Below are 16,252 nucleotides of genomic sequence, written 5' to 3' on the forward strand. Positions count from 1 at the left end.
CAATTAAACGTTATTGCCTTTCCTGCTTTCCTCAGCTGCAACATTGGTATTACTGGAAGTATTTTCTGATGTTCAGATGTAATTATTCTTTTCATTCTAAATGTGGATGAGGCATCTTAAATTTTGTAGAAACAGTATTTATCATAAACATGAAGTGCACAACCTCTCACCTTAAATCTCTTCATTTTCACTGAAACACCCTCAAGTTTTTCCCCCTCTGCCTTCACAGGGTTATAAAATACAACCTGATTTTCATCCCACAGCCGCTCTTAACAGAAGCCTTCAAAACTGCTCTCCTTTTAGACATAGTCAAAGAAGAAACAACAAAAATCAAAACTGACTTATAAAGGAATACAGAACTGGAATGCACAGTCCACATGACTGGGATCAGACACACAGAAAAACAGTGTCCCATAAGCAACTTTAAATAGACAGGTGCATTTAATTCTTTATGTTATGAGATTCTTCCTGCAGTCACACAAAAATCATTTAAGCCCAAATCAGCACTTGAGGAAAATCTACATACCACAGAGACTGTAGAACATCCACAGCTGTGTAACATCCATCCTTATAGATATTTAAACTTGGCTGGTTATGACCTGAGCAACCTGACCAGACTTTGAAGTAGGATCTAACTTCAAAATTGGCCTTGCATTGAGCAGAGAACGTACAAGCCCCAGAAGTCCCTTCTAAGTTATGCTAAGATTCTAGATAACTTAGTTGTCTTTCCCTCCATGCCATGATCCCTTCGTTATTAACGCTGCATGAATGTTCATTCACTCCAGGACTCATTGGATCAAATTGCTAAGCTCAAAGGTGAAACCTGGATGAGATGCTAAATGTAATTCACTTCAATGACCTTTTTCTGTAGTGCTTTTCCTGGGGCCTCTATGGAAGACGGAGGACCAGGTTTGGGTACCCGTGTTGCACAGCCCACACTGTTACTACAGCTGCTCTCCAACACCCCCAGAAGAACTCATGTACAATCAGAGCACACAAGATGCACCCTCAGCGCCATGCCATAAGCTCCCTCTTTGGCAGGCTTCAATTTTTTGCCTAAAGTATTTCTGGCACATTGGAACACAAATTAGATTGCTATTGATACACTATTGAAGGCTCAGGAAAAAAAAACAAAAACAAACAGTCCAATTGCTAAGTACTGTAAGACTATTCTTTTTCAAAGGGGTAAATCTGAGCAGCATGGAAAGGGGCTGGTAATTTCACCAAGATCCTGCAGACCCTTATGTTGCTGCTGCTGCATAAAGTCAAAAAGGCTTACCTTCTCAGCAGAACTTAAATACTAAGTTCTCATCTTACCAAAGAAAAAAAAAAAAAGACATTCTTAACTGAAGTTGGCAGAAAAGACAAGATAAGTTTTAACTCGTTAGAAATCTCACTTATCTACAATCTTGAAATTGAGCTGCTGGTATGAATCAAAGTCTAAGTCGCTCTGTCTTCACTGCTACCTCTCTGAAATTAAGATAATAGCAGAGTGCAACACAGGCATTCTCTGATCAAGAATTTTGTCCTCTGACATCTTAAAGGCCCTAATTTTTCTTTCATCTTATTTGGTGCTGCTTTATAAACAGGAAATGGGTGTTGTATACTCCTTAAGAACTAAGCAACTAAAAGCTAAAAGTTTAATGCGGTACACGCGAAAATATTTTACACAATACAACCACCACTGTGTAAAGTATTTTTTCCTCAGTAAGTAGTATCTGGAAACTAGTTAAAAGTGGACCTCTTTTTTGACCTCAATACATGGTATTACAATACACACCAAATTTGAGAAGTCAAAAAAAAAAAGCACGCAGATCTGTGCATTTAGAATTCTACACTTACAAATAAAAGTATTGCAGCTTAACCAGGGCACAGTAAGTACTATAACTAAAAAACAGGAAAGATCAAATGGCCATAAACACTTGTAAAAATTTGTAAACTCATTGTAAAGAGGTTTTTTCCTAGCTCTAGAAAGCAAGCTCTAACTGATCTGGAGCTTAGCCTAGACAAAAGGCCAAAATTCCTTCTCTTATGAAAGACTTCAGATATTTGAAAGGGCAGAAGAGGTCAATCACTCAAGTGACAGCACAACAGCTTCCAACTGCAAAGGTCTTCGATTTAATAAAGATGAAGAGGAACCAATGACACTAAATAGCATGTAACCGTTTTTCTTAGCTCTGTCATAAGTAGAAAAGTAGACTTAATTTGCATTGCCTAAATAAAAAAGCCACAGTTTGGGTTAACACACGCTTTCCCTTTTGAACTTAATAAGACATTAATATATCTAATGTACCTGAATTTGGATAAAGACAGACATCATTGATGTCATATTCTGGCTCCATTGAAGTAAAAATCTTCCCCTGTAATTGAAGGAAGATAATAGATTATAAAGAATTCCAAACAATGTAATTAAATTTAGTAAATATAAACATTATGAATAGCCATTATAGAAGCTAAGAAATATGATGGTATCAAGATGGCAGAGATTTTGCAGAACAATAAAATGTTATTAAAACATCTGATCATAACATAGAAACCTTGTACTGTGTTCTGTCTCCTATCAGATCTCTTACAAGGGAGTGTTGTCTCCTGTTTATCAAGGACACAGCAATGTACTGTGGCACCTCTGATTTCTTGGCTTACACTTCTGTGTTGAAAATGCACGTCAGTTCAGCTTCATTTTATGTTATTTTATGTAAAAGGAGGATGAGGTCCGTAAGTTCGTGGTACATTGCCAGTGTAACCCTCGTTTTGTTCAAGTCTGAATGCGGTACTTTTAAGTAATTTCATTTTGTTAAGTACATTAGCTGAAATGATGGATGGGGAGTGGAGTTTCATTCTGGAGCTTGGTTCTTCCACTCTGCCCTAAAATGAAATATGGCTCAGCGCTTTATTTGGAAATTACAAACTCAGTATTAAAGAGGTCTAACACAAAATTATATAGAAATAATGTAAGCATCCACTGGGATGTAGCTTAGATCAGAAATGAAGTTTTAATGGTTATTTAAGAACACGGTATAAGCAAGAAACATTTAAAAAAAATTAAGAATTGGAACAGAGTCTGAAAAACCCAGACAAAATACAGGTGCTCTTGTAAGCCAAGATGCAAGACAGCCAGTTAAAGAAGTGTGTCTAACAACTGGGCCACAGAATCCGAAGCATGAGAGTACATGCCTACACGGTTCTAAATGAGGGACAGGAACAGAGCAAATTTTCATCCTATTCCTCTTTTCTCTTTCCCTGCAGCAATCCCACCTACCTTTCTGGGCCCTTCCTTTCCCTCCCAGTTATATGCTGTTACCCCACCCACCTCTGGTCTCTCCCCGATGATTAATAAGAGTCCTCCCCCACGCCAGTCTTAGCAGACAAAAGCCTCATACTCCCCACCCCAAGGCACGTCTCAGCATGGGGCTATTCTGGTATCAAAGCCATATGCTCTCCACCCCACAGTCTGCCTCTGCAGTTGGTTCCCAGCCAGAGATAGTCAAGAACCAACATCTGGGAGAGGTGGAGCCAGCTGGAACATACTCTAGGAAGGAGTCCAAAGCTATCTTTGCCTTCCAGCAGTAAGAAACCCTCCCTTTTCCCACTGCAGAGGCCACCTGACAAACCTTAGTGTTTCATTCTCAGAGAGGAAAATATCTATACCTAGGAAAATGAAGAGAGGCCACTGCAGATGTTTTAAATAATAACCAATAATTTATTTGCCCTTTAAAACAATAAAAAGTAACTGAAGAAAAGCTTACAAAAAAACTGCTTGCGATCTCAGAAAAAGAGGCTGTTGAAAGTTCATGAAGAAATACAACAATAGAGAAATGACTGCCTGAAATAGTTAGAAAATAAGTGCCTCTAAACTACTATAACTGTTCCTGATATGTTACTGTTACTTTACACAGCTAGAAAATCACAGATAGAGAATGGAGCAAGTTTTTAGGACTAGAATGATTAATGATAGCCCCTTAGACCAGACCAAATTACAGTGGTATTACTACGAATCTATAGGGTAACATATCTTGTGCAAGCTGCATTGATGGGGGACAAGAATAGCATAAGGTAAGAAAAGAAAGTCTTAATCAGATCGCAACTTCACTTATAGGTGCAAAGGACAGGGATAAAGATACTGCCTATTGCAACATAATCCATTAATATAGCTTAATAAACATTGTTATCTGAAGCAGGTTTTATGCCTAGATACAAGATTTAAATAAATTTATCTGAAAACAAGCAGGACCAGGTTTTAACAGTTCATAAACTGATCTACCTTTGAAGCTGCCCTTTTTGAGCAGAGAACTGGAATGACCAATTTTTCTCTGATGAAAAGTCAGATTCAGATGTTTCTAAGCACACTGAGAAACATACAAACTAGAGCAATGGCTAAGATACTTTGTGTTTCAATCCCTCTATTGAAAGAAGCATCTTAAGCAGATATATAGTTTTTTGTTTGTTTGTTTGTTTTTTAGCTGTTTGTGTATCTTTACACCTGACAGGCTCTTGAATACCTTCCCAGATACCAGCTTTTTTTAGCCAGACAAGGCCAAATGCTAAGTAAATTAGGACATATTAAAAACGCCGTTTCCCACCCTCAATTTCAGCCTCATTATTCAAGTTGCAGAAGAAGAAAAAAAAAAGTGAAAAAATCTGAATGCAACAGCAGAGAAATACTTACTGTATCTTTGTTCCACATTTTTATGATTCGAGAATCTGCAGAGATAATTAAATCCAACTGATGCTGAAACTCAATTGACTTTATAGGCAGGCCATATTGGTGATCTTTGACTATTAATGGATTATTAGACCGGAGGTCATATAATAAAACCTTGAAGAATAAGAGACAGATTAAACTTACAATATTATAAGATCAAGAGGAAATCACACACACTAGGCCTTAACTAATGTTTTAACTTGAGATTTGTTTGCTTGTTTGTTTAAAAACATGGACAGGATCTCCATAAAAGAAATCATTTCAAGTTAAAATGACTTATTAAGCGAGCCCTGCTTATTCTGACAATATATTTTAACTACGAAATACTTCAGTCTAGAAAAATTAAATACAAACTCAAGAATTTGCCGTCTTTCTAAAGTCTTTTTAATTTCTATTGAAATTATAATTGAAAAAAAAATGACTCTTTTCAAGACTCTTAGTATTTCTTAATTACTTATATTTCACTTTTAGATTATTGTGTTATTCTTACTCACAAGATTAAAATTTTCAGCTGCCCTTCTAGATTTTGTGAGTATCACTTTCACTCAGGAAAACGCCACAGAATGCAATTATTCTTTTGAGAGAAATGGAGAGTACAGGCCATCTTTCAGAAACCTGTGTTTTTATCTCAAAAATTTCCTTTGCAACTTGAGAAAGACCTCGAATCTTTCATATGCCTAGTATGAATACTAATAATTTGGGGGAAAAAGAGTAGTTGAAAGACAATTAATTCTGCTTCTTCAGCCAACATCAAGATACAGCATATATTTTGCATTGAGATGGCACTGGCAGAGTCTAAAAAAAAAAAATAAATCTGTAACTTCCTCACATAATTGACTGTCATAAGAAAACTGCAGAATTCAAAGTTTCCTAGGTTGGAGGTTGTGATGATTTTAAGCCAACCCTACGGTAAAGAACAAGATAATCTGTTAAACTGCAAATTAATTTTGCCAATGACTATTGCTGCTCTACACGTGTAATTTAAGGTCTTAGAAATACTTATCTTATTGTATATCTATATTGCATTAAGTGCACTCAACGTACAAGAGACCTGGACTGGCAACTGCAAGAAAAGGATCTTATAAGAACTGTTGCAGAAAAAGTTAAGTCTACCTGCCCAGTAGACGTTCCAACAGCCATTTTCAAAGCTCCATTAAATTTCAGCGCCGAAATAGATGGTAAACAATCTACCCTGCAAAGCACAATGCTTACAGTTAGACATTCTATCCGGAAGGATGCAAATACTTTTTTAAATGTTAAAAATAGATAAAGTAGTATCTGTAAATTAATTTACACTAACCACTCAAATACTACTTCAATAAGTGAAATTGTTTCCATTCACAACTTGCACAGAAAATTAGTTATTGATCTGAGCAGCAATAGCTCAGTTTCTTTGTGACTAAAAAAACCCTCTATTCACACTATGACAGATTTTGATGCAAAAAGGAAACGGTTTCTAAAAGCAAAACTTAAAAAAAACAACCAACAAGCACACACAAAAAAAAAAATTAGAAGAACGCACTTTGAAAGGTAGCCTTTACTCACTCTGTATCTGCTGTCACACTGCTTAAAGCACAATCCAGCAGCCCAACTCGATTTCTAGTTCTTGGATCCCAGCATTCCACTTTACCCTGAACAGATCAGAAAATATATTTCGAGCTTATGCAACAAATACCTGATATTGTGTTTAAATAAAATTATGAATTATTTCATCTATGAATAATTAATCAAATTTCCTAGTTTGACATGAGTTGTACTAATAAACACAGATTAAATATATGGAGCTTATATGCATTTAAACAAATGTGATCTGAATGAAAATGATTAATGCTAAATTTCCCCATATTAACTGGGTACAGAGGCTAGCCAATTTCTACAGATAGCTATATTCTTAAGCAAGACAAAGCTATTTTTTCCTCATCTGCAAAATCTCATGCATCTCAGTTCTGAAGACAGTTCCGAAATTGTACCTTCACCACACTCTAAAAAGTCATCTTGTTTAACAGATCTATACTTAACGCAGCAAATGAGATCAAATTAATTACGTAGGTTCCTGTTGTGATTTCTTCTTATCCTCATGCAAACTAATATTAAAGAGATACAAACACTGCTGCCCTTTTAATAAAAGGAATGCAAACATTTACCTCAGCTGTCCCTGTAGCAAACAAGAAGTGTACAGGATTTATGTCACAGACATTATTCTCTCTAAAACAGAAAAATAAGTAAGTTTAATGACCTCAGAATAATGTAACTAGAAAGATTTCTGTAATCACATATTGTTTAGCCCGGAGAAGCAAAAGCGGTGGGGGGAGGAGGGAGTACATGTGCGGATGGCAACCTAATAACAGATTCTCATACTTAAGAGGAGTTTACCAAGAATTCTGAGCTATCAGCGAAAATCAGAGACAGTGCTGATAACTTGAGATGGGTGAGGTTCCAACTGGATATGAAGATAATATCTTTTATGCCTTGAGGATAACTATTGGAACAAGCTGCCAAAAGAAGCTCTGGAATTTCTCTGCTCAGAGCTTTCAAGACCTTGTGGGCAAACTCATTTCAATTCAGTGTTGACCAAGTCTTGACTTAAGACTCAGGTTCTTTCAAACCCGAATGATTCTACAATCCTCTGCCCATGCCCACCACCCACCACCACACCTTTATATATTGCTCTGCTCACTGTAGTCTTAAATGACTCAATTACATCAGAAGGTCTTCCTGATGACATAAGTTAGAAGCATACATCTCCAACATATTCTGATGAACAGCCCGTCCTCTTCTCCCTCAATTGCTCAACATGGAGCCCTCTATTGCTCCAACAATTCTTTCAAAATACAAATATTTCTGATTATACTTCTCATCCCCAAAAAAATCCAAGCCTTCCTATTCCAAAACCTCCACCTACAACTCATCCAATTACCCTGCCTAACAACCTTTTCACATCTTCAAGTTTCTTCTCCCTGATTCAGATTTCATGCTTGATGACCTAGCTCACCTGCTCCAGGATTATCCCACACACCCCTTTTTCTTTTTGCTGCTACTCAGTTTATACAGTAGAGCCTGCCCAAATACCTCTTCTTCCTGTAAGCTCTCCTACCCACTGAACACCAGCTGCTGCTCACCAACTAGCCACTTTCATCTTCTCAGGTCTCTACTTCTCATCTACTTCTCCCCACACAAAAGAAACCCAGCTGCTGCTACTGTCTGGTTTTCAAAAGTATCAGACACATGTTGGTGATATTATATATATATATATATATATATATATATATATATATATATATATATATATATATAAATAAATAAAATCTTTGGGCTACTCCAAGAGCAGAAGGACAAAGACATGTCTGGGAAAGTACATACCCTGTGGGCAGATCTCTATATGACAACTAAATTGAGCAGTAATGGCAAAGTTTTAATGAAATGCTCTTAAGATCAAGTTATATAATACCTATTACATGTCTACATTAAGCAATTTTAATTGAGTTTTCTTCTGTGAATGTTTTAAAATGTAAAAACTTGAACAAAGAATTACAGAACATAAAATAAAGTCAAGCTGAGGCTCAGCATATGTTTCTTTTCAACTCTACAACATAGTTGGGAATATTCAGATACAGTAGAGATGGCGAGCATATTAGGAGTTTGGTTCCACCTGGTGGAAAGAAGACAGACGGACATGGTGCATTACAGACACTTACGAAGCATCAGTTTGCAGGGAGTTGAGAAACCTTCCTTGTTCCAGATTTAGCCTGAATACTTCAGAACTACAAAGAAAAAAAGAAATCACAATTACTCCTTTCTCTTACAAATACTGAAAAAAGGATAACATGTACGTTCACCAGTGCTATTTACTACTCCGCAGTAACCCTATCAATTACTCTTTTGCCAGGAAAAGATGCATTAATCCCTTTTTTAACCATCCTTAAATTTACTACAGTTTACATTACAGCTTGGATTACTAAAAGCTCTTGTCAAAATGAGATCTTCAAAGTTTGAAACAAATTTTATTTTTACTGTCTTCTCACAAATTCTGTCAATTTTGAGGTCTCTTCCAACCTAGAAATTCTGTGATTCTGTGTGATTCTGTGAATTATTTCATGTGATTAAAACGTGAAACATTGAAACAATGAAACACTGTTTTACTCCTATTCTAACAGTAAGAAAAAGCTATCTTGGTTGTTTTATATCTCACTTTCCTTACTTAGATATCAAACACTTTTAAAACAGTACACTGAATTGCAATTTTGTTAACAAAACAGCTAACAAATCATTAAAGGAATGAATGTCTTAAAACAATGAAAAACAATTTTTTTTTTTTACATACACAGTCTCTACTTGGAAAGAAATACTGCTTTTTCAATAACATTTTTAACTTTTCTAGTATTTTAATATTCATCATGTTGATGGAAAACATTCCTAACAAGTGAAACAAAACAATCTATGTAATCAATACCTTGCTCCTACAAAATACAGGTCACATGATGGATAATGATAAGAGAAATCTCTACCAAATTTTGGTATTCTTGTCCTGTAGTAATGGCCTTGTTGTGAATGAAACTCCACAAATCTGTCACACTGCAGGAAGACAATCTGAAAATAAAATAGAAAGAACTGAAACATACAAAAGCAGATGACAGCAGCTCATAACACAACCTCAGATTTTTCCAAGCTCACGCAGGCTAGCCATAACCCAGTTAAATAATTTCCATTAAAATAATAGAATTAACTAGTGCTTCTTCATTCTCACCAACCACAGCAAAAGCTTCATTACCAGAGATATTACTCTCTCCTAAGTCTAAGACTTAGTCCAAGTCTAAATTTTAGGAAAGCACTGAGACGTTAACTGGTCTTATGGCTATCAACATGAATGAGAGCCAAGTGTGCTCTCACTGTGAAAATGCCAACAACCCTCAAAATGATACCTTAGGAGGTTAGTGGGAGCAGACGGAGGAGGATGTGTTTTCATTTCTCCACACAGTGCTCATTACAACAATTTATTCAGTGAATTTGTGGAACCTCAATGCTTGCAGTTTTTGAGATTACTGGCACAAGTCCTGCTTCAAGCATTAAATAAACTCTAAATGTCCCCTACCAATAAATATTTTTTATGAAGTACCATTCCCTCTTTTTACCATGCTTAAAAAATTAAGACAGCTACTTGAAATTAATTTTATTTCTAGCTATTTAGTAAATTTCAGGAAAATTAAATTGAAGCTAAGGTTGTCAAGGCTTCAGTCTGCAGCACAGTACCAATTTCAGTTTCAAAAAACACAGAAGCCTTACTGTTAGTAATACGTCAAAAAGATTGCTGAACACGTTGAGAATACATTTCTCAGCCTCTCAAATAACTGTTTGATCTTTACAACCAGAAACTTTATCCCACAGACAGGCAGGAGGCTACCCTACTGTAGCAGTCACCTTCTTCATCCACTTGAGTTCACACACATTCTTGGAAAACTCACAGGGGAAAACTTTGAGAAGACCTGAGTTAGAAGGTTAGATGATAATGCCTCTGATTAAATGAAAATTTTCATTATGACAAGCCTGTACCAATAATGCTAAGGTCTCTTCTAAGAAAAAAAAAATACAATTACAAATTAAAAATGTCTCGTCCTAATGGAAACTGCAAAATTACGTGCTTAAATTGTGTATTTCATTTGGCACATAACACCTTGACGAATCAACAAAGCAAAGTTTAGAGGAGAAGGCAATCTGGTACAATGTTTCACAATTTTTGGATCCTGAACAAAATTTGAATTGATAACTACGAACCTGAAAAAGGCTAACAGTTCTAAGAACTCATCTGTTTCTTCCTGGTACAGGAGTTCATAAAAGAAGACATTACTTTCTTCCAGTTTTTGCCTCATTCCTATGCTTATAATTATAATTTCTACAGCAAATCAATCTAACCCACTGGTAGCTATTCCACATTTCAAAAAAAACAAACAGTATGTGGGCTACGGTCACAAGTGATTATAACTGAATGTTATCCTGACAAGAGAAACTAATTATGTTTTTCACATTAGTTTGGTTATAGGATAGATCATTATTCGAAGCTTTTCTCTACTGCAGACAAAAGACTTGAAAAGTGGTAAGGCAAATTATAATACAAAGAGGTAAAGAAAACAAAAAACATTTTAAAGGTACAAAAAATGTTTATCCTGTTTGATTTGTGTTTGTTTTTTTTTTTAGATCTGTTCCAAAAGTTCTTGATTGACTGCCTTTACTATATATGAAAATACATTTTAATGTACATATTACACAATTTTCTCATTTATACATTGAAAACATTAAACATACCTTTGAGTAATCATCTGATAAAATCTCAAATGTAACCACTAGAGGAGAGAGCAAGAGAATTTCAAGTTAACTAAGTAAGCAAATTTATTTGCAAACATTGGCATATATCCTGAAAATATTTACACTTATTCTAACCTTTAGTCATATAAGTATTCCCCACAGGTGTCAATGCATAATACAGACATTGTGATAAAATCTTTAATTATATAACTTTATTTGCAAAATAATAAGTAGTTTTAGAAAACTTTAGAAACCTATGAAGCATCTTGTAATCTTTTTAGTCATTCATGTACATTTGACATGTTCCTCAACACAATGCTCAGCCATGTATTTATTGGCTCGGGGAATGTTTAATGAAATGGTTTTGAGTGAGCATGTGGTCCACAGATCTTTGGTAAACTGTCAAAAATGATAAAAAAAAAAAAATAACATGGGGTCAGATGTACAACATGCAGATCTGCAGACCTGACGTTTCTAAGGAGTCAGCTTCCACAGAAAAAGCTTAAAGGGTCCAAAATTTAATAGCTACTGTCTATGCTGAAGACCGCAACATATTGAACTTTGCCTAGTTTTAAATAAGGTGGGTCAGGAACATTAGGGAGTAGCTGCTTCATCTAAACTGTTTCCATTTAAATGAGGTAACTCATTTAGGATTACCTGAAGTGACTCTATGCTACAATTCAAGCTAAACATACTTGACAGTGTAGAAGCCAGTTCAGAAAAATTAACTTCAAGCTCTAATTAACTGCAACAATTTACTACTACAGTGACTTCTCTTTCAAAGTGGGTCTCTCTTACCTCACCTTCCTCTCCCCAGCTTCTCCTCCTGTCTCCCCTCATACTACACTGTAGCACCTTCTCTTTACTGTACTAGACTCCTTACAGTACTGAGGCACCATTTAAGGAAACACTATCATGCCCTACTCCTCTTTTCCTGACCTAATTAAGGCAGTTTTCATTTTTACTTTATTTTTTTTACATCACATATCAAAGTCAGAGCAATTCCATTTCTCAGTATAGATTCAGGTCTTCCTCTGTATTAGTCTTCTGCCATTGGTTTAACAACAAACAAAATCCTTCTCTAACACTATACACCCTAAAACTTCAAGCTGCAAAGCTGCAACAGCTCTACCTCCTCTCCTAGCCTAAGTTTCAGCAGATTCTCCCTTGTCATCCTCTAGATGACTCCTTGCTTTCACCACCACAGCTGTTCTCCCAAAAAAATACTCCCAAACAAGGTGAAGTTAGGGCCTTCCACATGCTACCATTTAAGCCTTGTTTCCAAAAAAAAAAAAAAAAAAAAAAAAAGAAGACCAACCAATCAACCAAAAACCAACCAAAAAAAACTACCCTCCAGCAGAAAAACATGAGAATTCATTTCAGTAACAGTGGTGCAACCACAGTGCATTCTGCTACCTTACTGCTTCACAGAGGGAAGAAAAAAGATGTAGAACTGGACACTACCCAACCATCATAAGCACACAGCACTCCCCAAACAGAGCAGCCTTCAGCCACATTCAGTCTCCGAGCCCTTACACTTACTGGCTCAGGGTAGATCTTACTCCTTTCATACAGCTCCAAGAGAGGAAAGAACTTTATAGAAAAAGAAGGAAAAATACAGAGATAAAGACTAGATGGGATTTTACTCTAAACTCTTGTGTTTCTCCAAAATGTAATCTGTCCCCTCAGCACAGGGAGAGAAATTTATATCGAAGTCCAACTTGAATTATATATGAAATACATCATGCACTAACAGCCATAGCTTATACTAACCTTCAGCATCTAAACACCTTTCAAATTTCTGGGATAACTGATAGGTATCATAACAGCGGATCCTTGGCTTGTAAGTTCCTGAAAGAACAAATTGATCTTTAGTAAAACACTTAAACAAAAAGATAACGTTAAAGTATATATCAAAAACAAAAAAACACCAAATAAACAAAACACTTATGCATACAGTCTTTAATGCACCTCAACTATAAATATTCACATCTTAACAAGGCCTCAGCAACTGGAAAAACAATCCCTAAGGTTATATTACCAAAAAGCCTGTGTGTTTGTTTGTTTTTTTTTTGGCTTTGGTGTCTGAAAGTACCCTCTATGTACATTCTTGTACTGAATACGTCACACAGTACTTAGTATCTTCCAGTAAATCTGCAAGATCAACTCTCTTTCTGCTATTAAATCCAACTAAAGTATTCATGTTAGGATCCTGACCTGACAGTTAGAAAATTTAGCATAACCTTCCATCCTTTAAAAAAAACACTCAAACAACAACGTTTAGAAGTTATTTAAGCAAGTTTATTAACACACAATAAAAATCACAGAATCATCTAGGTTGGAAGAGACCACGAAGATCACCTAGTCCAACCTCTGACCTAACACTAACAAGTCCTCCACTGAACCATATCAGTGAGTTAGGATATGTGAGTTTGGATATGTAAGTTAGGATATATCCTAAATAATTAGGAACTTAGTGTTCAACTGTATTATAAATAGAAGGGTATCTGTATTCTAAAAATAAGCCTTTCACAACATCACTATTAAGACATTCATTGTGTTACATCTTAAAAATAGGCTTCCAAAATCCATTCATAGCTCCATTTAAAGCAGTGAACTCCATCAATTTTACCTGAAATATTAAAATCATTCTGCATTAAAAAGTTTCTAGTACTTTTGGCCTCTGCTACAGAGGGACCCTCAGTTAACTCACCAACTGCCATAATATACTGTCCATCTCTTGATACCTTAATCTTTGTGCAAACTGTGGGCATTTCAAAGTCTTGAATAAGTTCAATTCTTCTACGGATATCTACAAAGAAAAGAAATATCAAAACATAAAATTATTTCAAAAGCTAGTACTATTGTATCGGTCCCAAAAACTGCAATGACTTTTTAGAAGCACATTGAGTTCACTGAACACAGGGAATATCTTTCAAGATCTTTTAAATGATACTTAAATATTTACCTTTAACACACACTGTAAGGAGAATAATAAAGTTTGCTAACACCCAGAAGCAGGCTATCACCTTGCACAACATGGTGTCTATTAATATGGTGTCTAATAGACATTCTGAGATTTCTATTCTGAGGTGGTAATTAGGTTACAAATTGTGTAAAATATTAGTGAATATGTATCACGCATTTTACACAACAAAGATGTTGTATAATATATTCCATCATTGTGTTAAACCCATGCATTTTTTTTAGTTGTTTTATACCATGCTTCTTACAGTATATAAATAGCCATATTTTACTTCATACCACATGATGTTAGGGCTTGGAAGGGACCTTGAAAGGCCACCTTGTCCAATCCCCTTGCCAGAGCAGGAATACCTATATCAGGTCACACCAGAACAGGTCCAGGCAAGTTTTGAATGTCTCCATAGAAGGAGACAATCCCCCTGGGCAGCCTGTTCCAGTGTTGTCACCCTCACCATAAAAAAGTTTTGTCTCACATTTAAGCGAAACCTCCTGTGTACCAGCTTGCACCCACTGCCCCTCATCTTATCATCAGATGTCAGTGAGAAGAGCCTGGCTCCATCCCCCTGATGCTTACTCTTTACGTATTTATAAACATAAATAATGTCACCCCTCTGTCTTCTCCAAGCTAAAGAGACCCAGCTCCCTCAGCCTTTCCTCGTAAGGGAGATGCTCCACTCCCTTAATCATCCTCATGCCTCTGTGCTGGACTCTCTCAAGCAGTTCCCTCTCCTTCTTGAGTTGAGGGGCCCAGAACTGGACACAGTATTCCAGATAATGACGTAACAATATTCCATATAACAAGTTTAGCCTAAAACGACGAAGTTCCTCCTGCACTCTAATAAAATGCATAAAGGAGCATATAGTCGGAGGTTATCATGAACTATACATGGAATGCATCCATCACATTCCAGTATGATCTACAGTCTCTCAATATTTAATGCCAGAAATTTAAAATGAGAGTGGTAATGCTCTATTCACACAGCACTACGTAGGATGCTGAAGTATGGCCTTCTAACATTACCTGTAGCTTTATATTTGCACTGATTAAAACGAGCTATGCGTGAACATCCTGTATTTGTTAACTGCCTGCTTCTGGCCTTGCATGGCATTTATGTGCCACCTCGTACTGCTGAGGACCAAGTGCTGGAGAAACTCACCCACATCTTTCTTCTGTAACGCTCTTTTCTTCCTGTCCGAGAGCCACTGTACAGAAACACGTAAATCACTGTTAAGTTTATCGCATGTAATGGGCACAGAGAACTGTTAAAGCCTATCACATTGGAAAAAGTAGGAAGTTTAGGATCTGTCTGGAACATTAGGCTTTGTTTTTTTTTAATTATATTAAAAAATCTAGCAGTAAGTTTAATTATTATTAAAGACACCGAAAACCTAGTGTGTAGGAGTCTGTGGAATAGCACACCTAAAGCGAGAGCCACACGTGTTCAAACTGTACTTTAACACATGAAACATTTAAAACCGTTTTTCAGCTAAACATCCTCCCCATTCCACACAAGAGGGTCAGGCCAGGCTTGCTAGCTGCTTTAGGACGAAACATCACCCCAATTATTCTCGCAGCACGGGGGCCAGAAGCTCGAGGGGTCACAGCGGGCCTCGGCCCCCTCACGGCGGGCGGCGGCCCCTGGGGAGCGGCCCCTCGCTCACCTCCGGGAGGCTCCTGCCGGCGCTCAGGCTGTAGATCTTCACCTCGTTGAGGCTGGAGACCTGCATGGCGACGGCCTCGCACGCCTCTTCCTCCCGACTGGAGGGGAAGCGGAAAGCGGCTGGCTTTCCGGACTGCCGCTTTAACCCGGCAGCAGTGCGCCGTGAGGCGGGCGCTGCTGAGGGGACGGGGGTGGTGTGGTGTGGCGGCTGTGCTGCGCCACAGCTCGTAGGGGGGGACTGGGGACGTTCACAGCCTTCCCCGAGGTGTAGATAAGTTGTCACTGGGTGAGGGAGGTGTTAGGCAAAATCCCATTTTATAACCTTAACGCTTAGCGGCTGCTGTCTGCCCGAAGTGTTGCCATTCCTCACAGCCAAATGGCAGAGGTAGGAGCTGCCTGTAAAGACGCGGCTGAGGAGATTGATTTTCTTGCCCTACAGCGAACCCTGCCCACTATTGATGAAAATCAATCAATCAATCAGAATTTGGTTGAGCAGCATCTTGCCAGCAAACAAAAAAAAAAAAAAAAACAAACAAACAAACAAAAAGGTTGTTACTGCTTTGTACCATCACCATCTAAAACAAGACTGGACATGCAAAAGTAACAC

The 16,252-nt window shown here is 37.2% G+C and overlaps 1 protein-coding gene across 1 annotated transcript in view; it reads right to left on the minus strand.

Moving 5' to 3' along the window:
• The window catches only part of NOL10 (nucleolar protein 10), a 48,588-nt gene extending 32,785 nt beyond the window's left edge, over nt 1-15,803 (minus strand). Inside the window, exons 1-12 of the mRNA XM_068678591.1 lie at nt 15,647-15,803; nt 15,142-15,187; nt 13,713-13,811; nt 12,773-12,850; nt 11,000-11,037; nt 9,153-9,289; nt 8,398-8,463; nt 6,847-6,907; nt 6,248-6,333; nt 5,816-5,894; nt 4,667-4,816; nt 2,294-2,360 (exon numbers count right to left, since the gene is read on the minus strand). Of these exons, the coding sequence (XP_068534692.1) occupies nt 2,294-2,360; nt 4,667-4,816; nt 5,816-5,894; nt 6,248-6,333; nt 6,847-6,907; nt 8,398-8,463; nt 9,153-9,289; nt 11,000-11,037; nt 12,773-12,850; nt 13,713-13,811; nt 15,142-15,187; nt 15,647-15,712 (973 nt within the window). The 5' untranslated portion in view covers nt 15,713-15,803. The remainder of the gene's footprint in view (nt 1-2,293; nt 2,361-4,666; nt 4,817-5,815; nt 5,895-6,247; nt 6,334-6,846; nt 6,908-8,397; nt 8,464-9,152; nt 9,290-10,999; nt 11,038-12,772; nt 12,851-13,712; nt 13,812-15,141; nt 15,188-15,646) is intronic.
• Between the last annotated feature and the right edge of the window lie 449 nt (nt 15,804-16,252).

This window comes from Anas acuta, chromosome 3 (assembly GCF_963932015.1).
Source record: "Anas acuta chromosome 3, bAnaAcu1.1, whole genome shotgun sequence".
In the NCBI taxonomy this organism is placed as follows: Eukaryota; Metazoa; Chordata; class Aves; order Anseriformes; family Anatidae; genus Anas; species Anas acuta.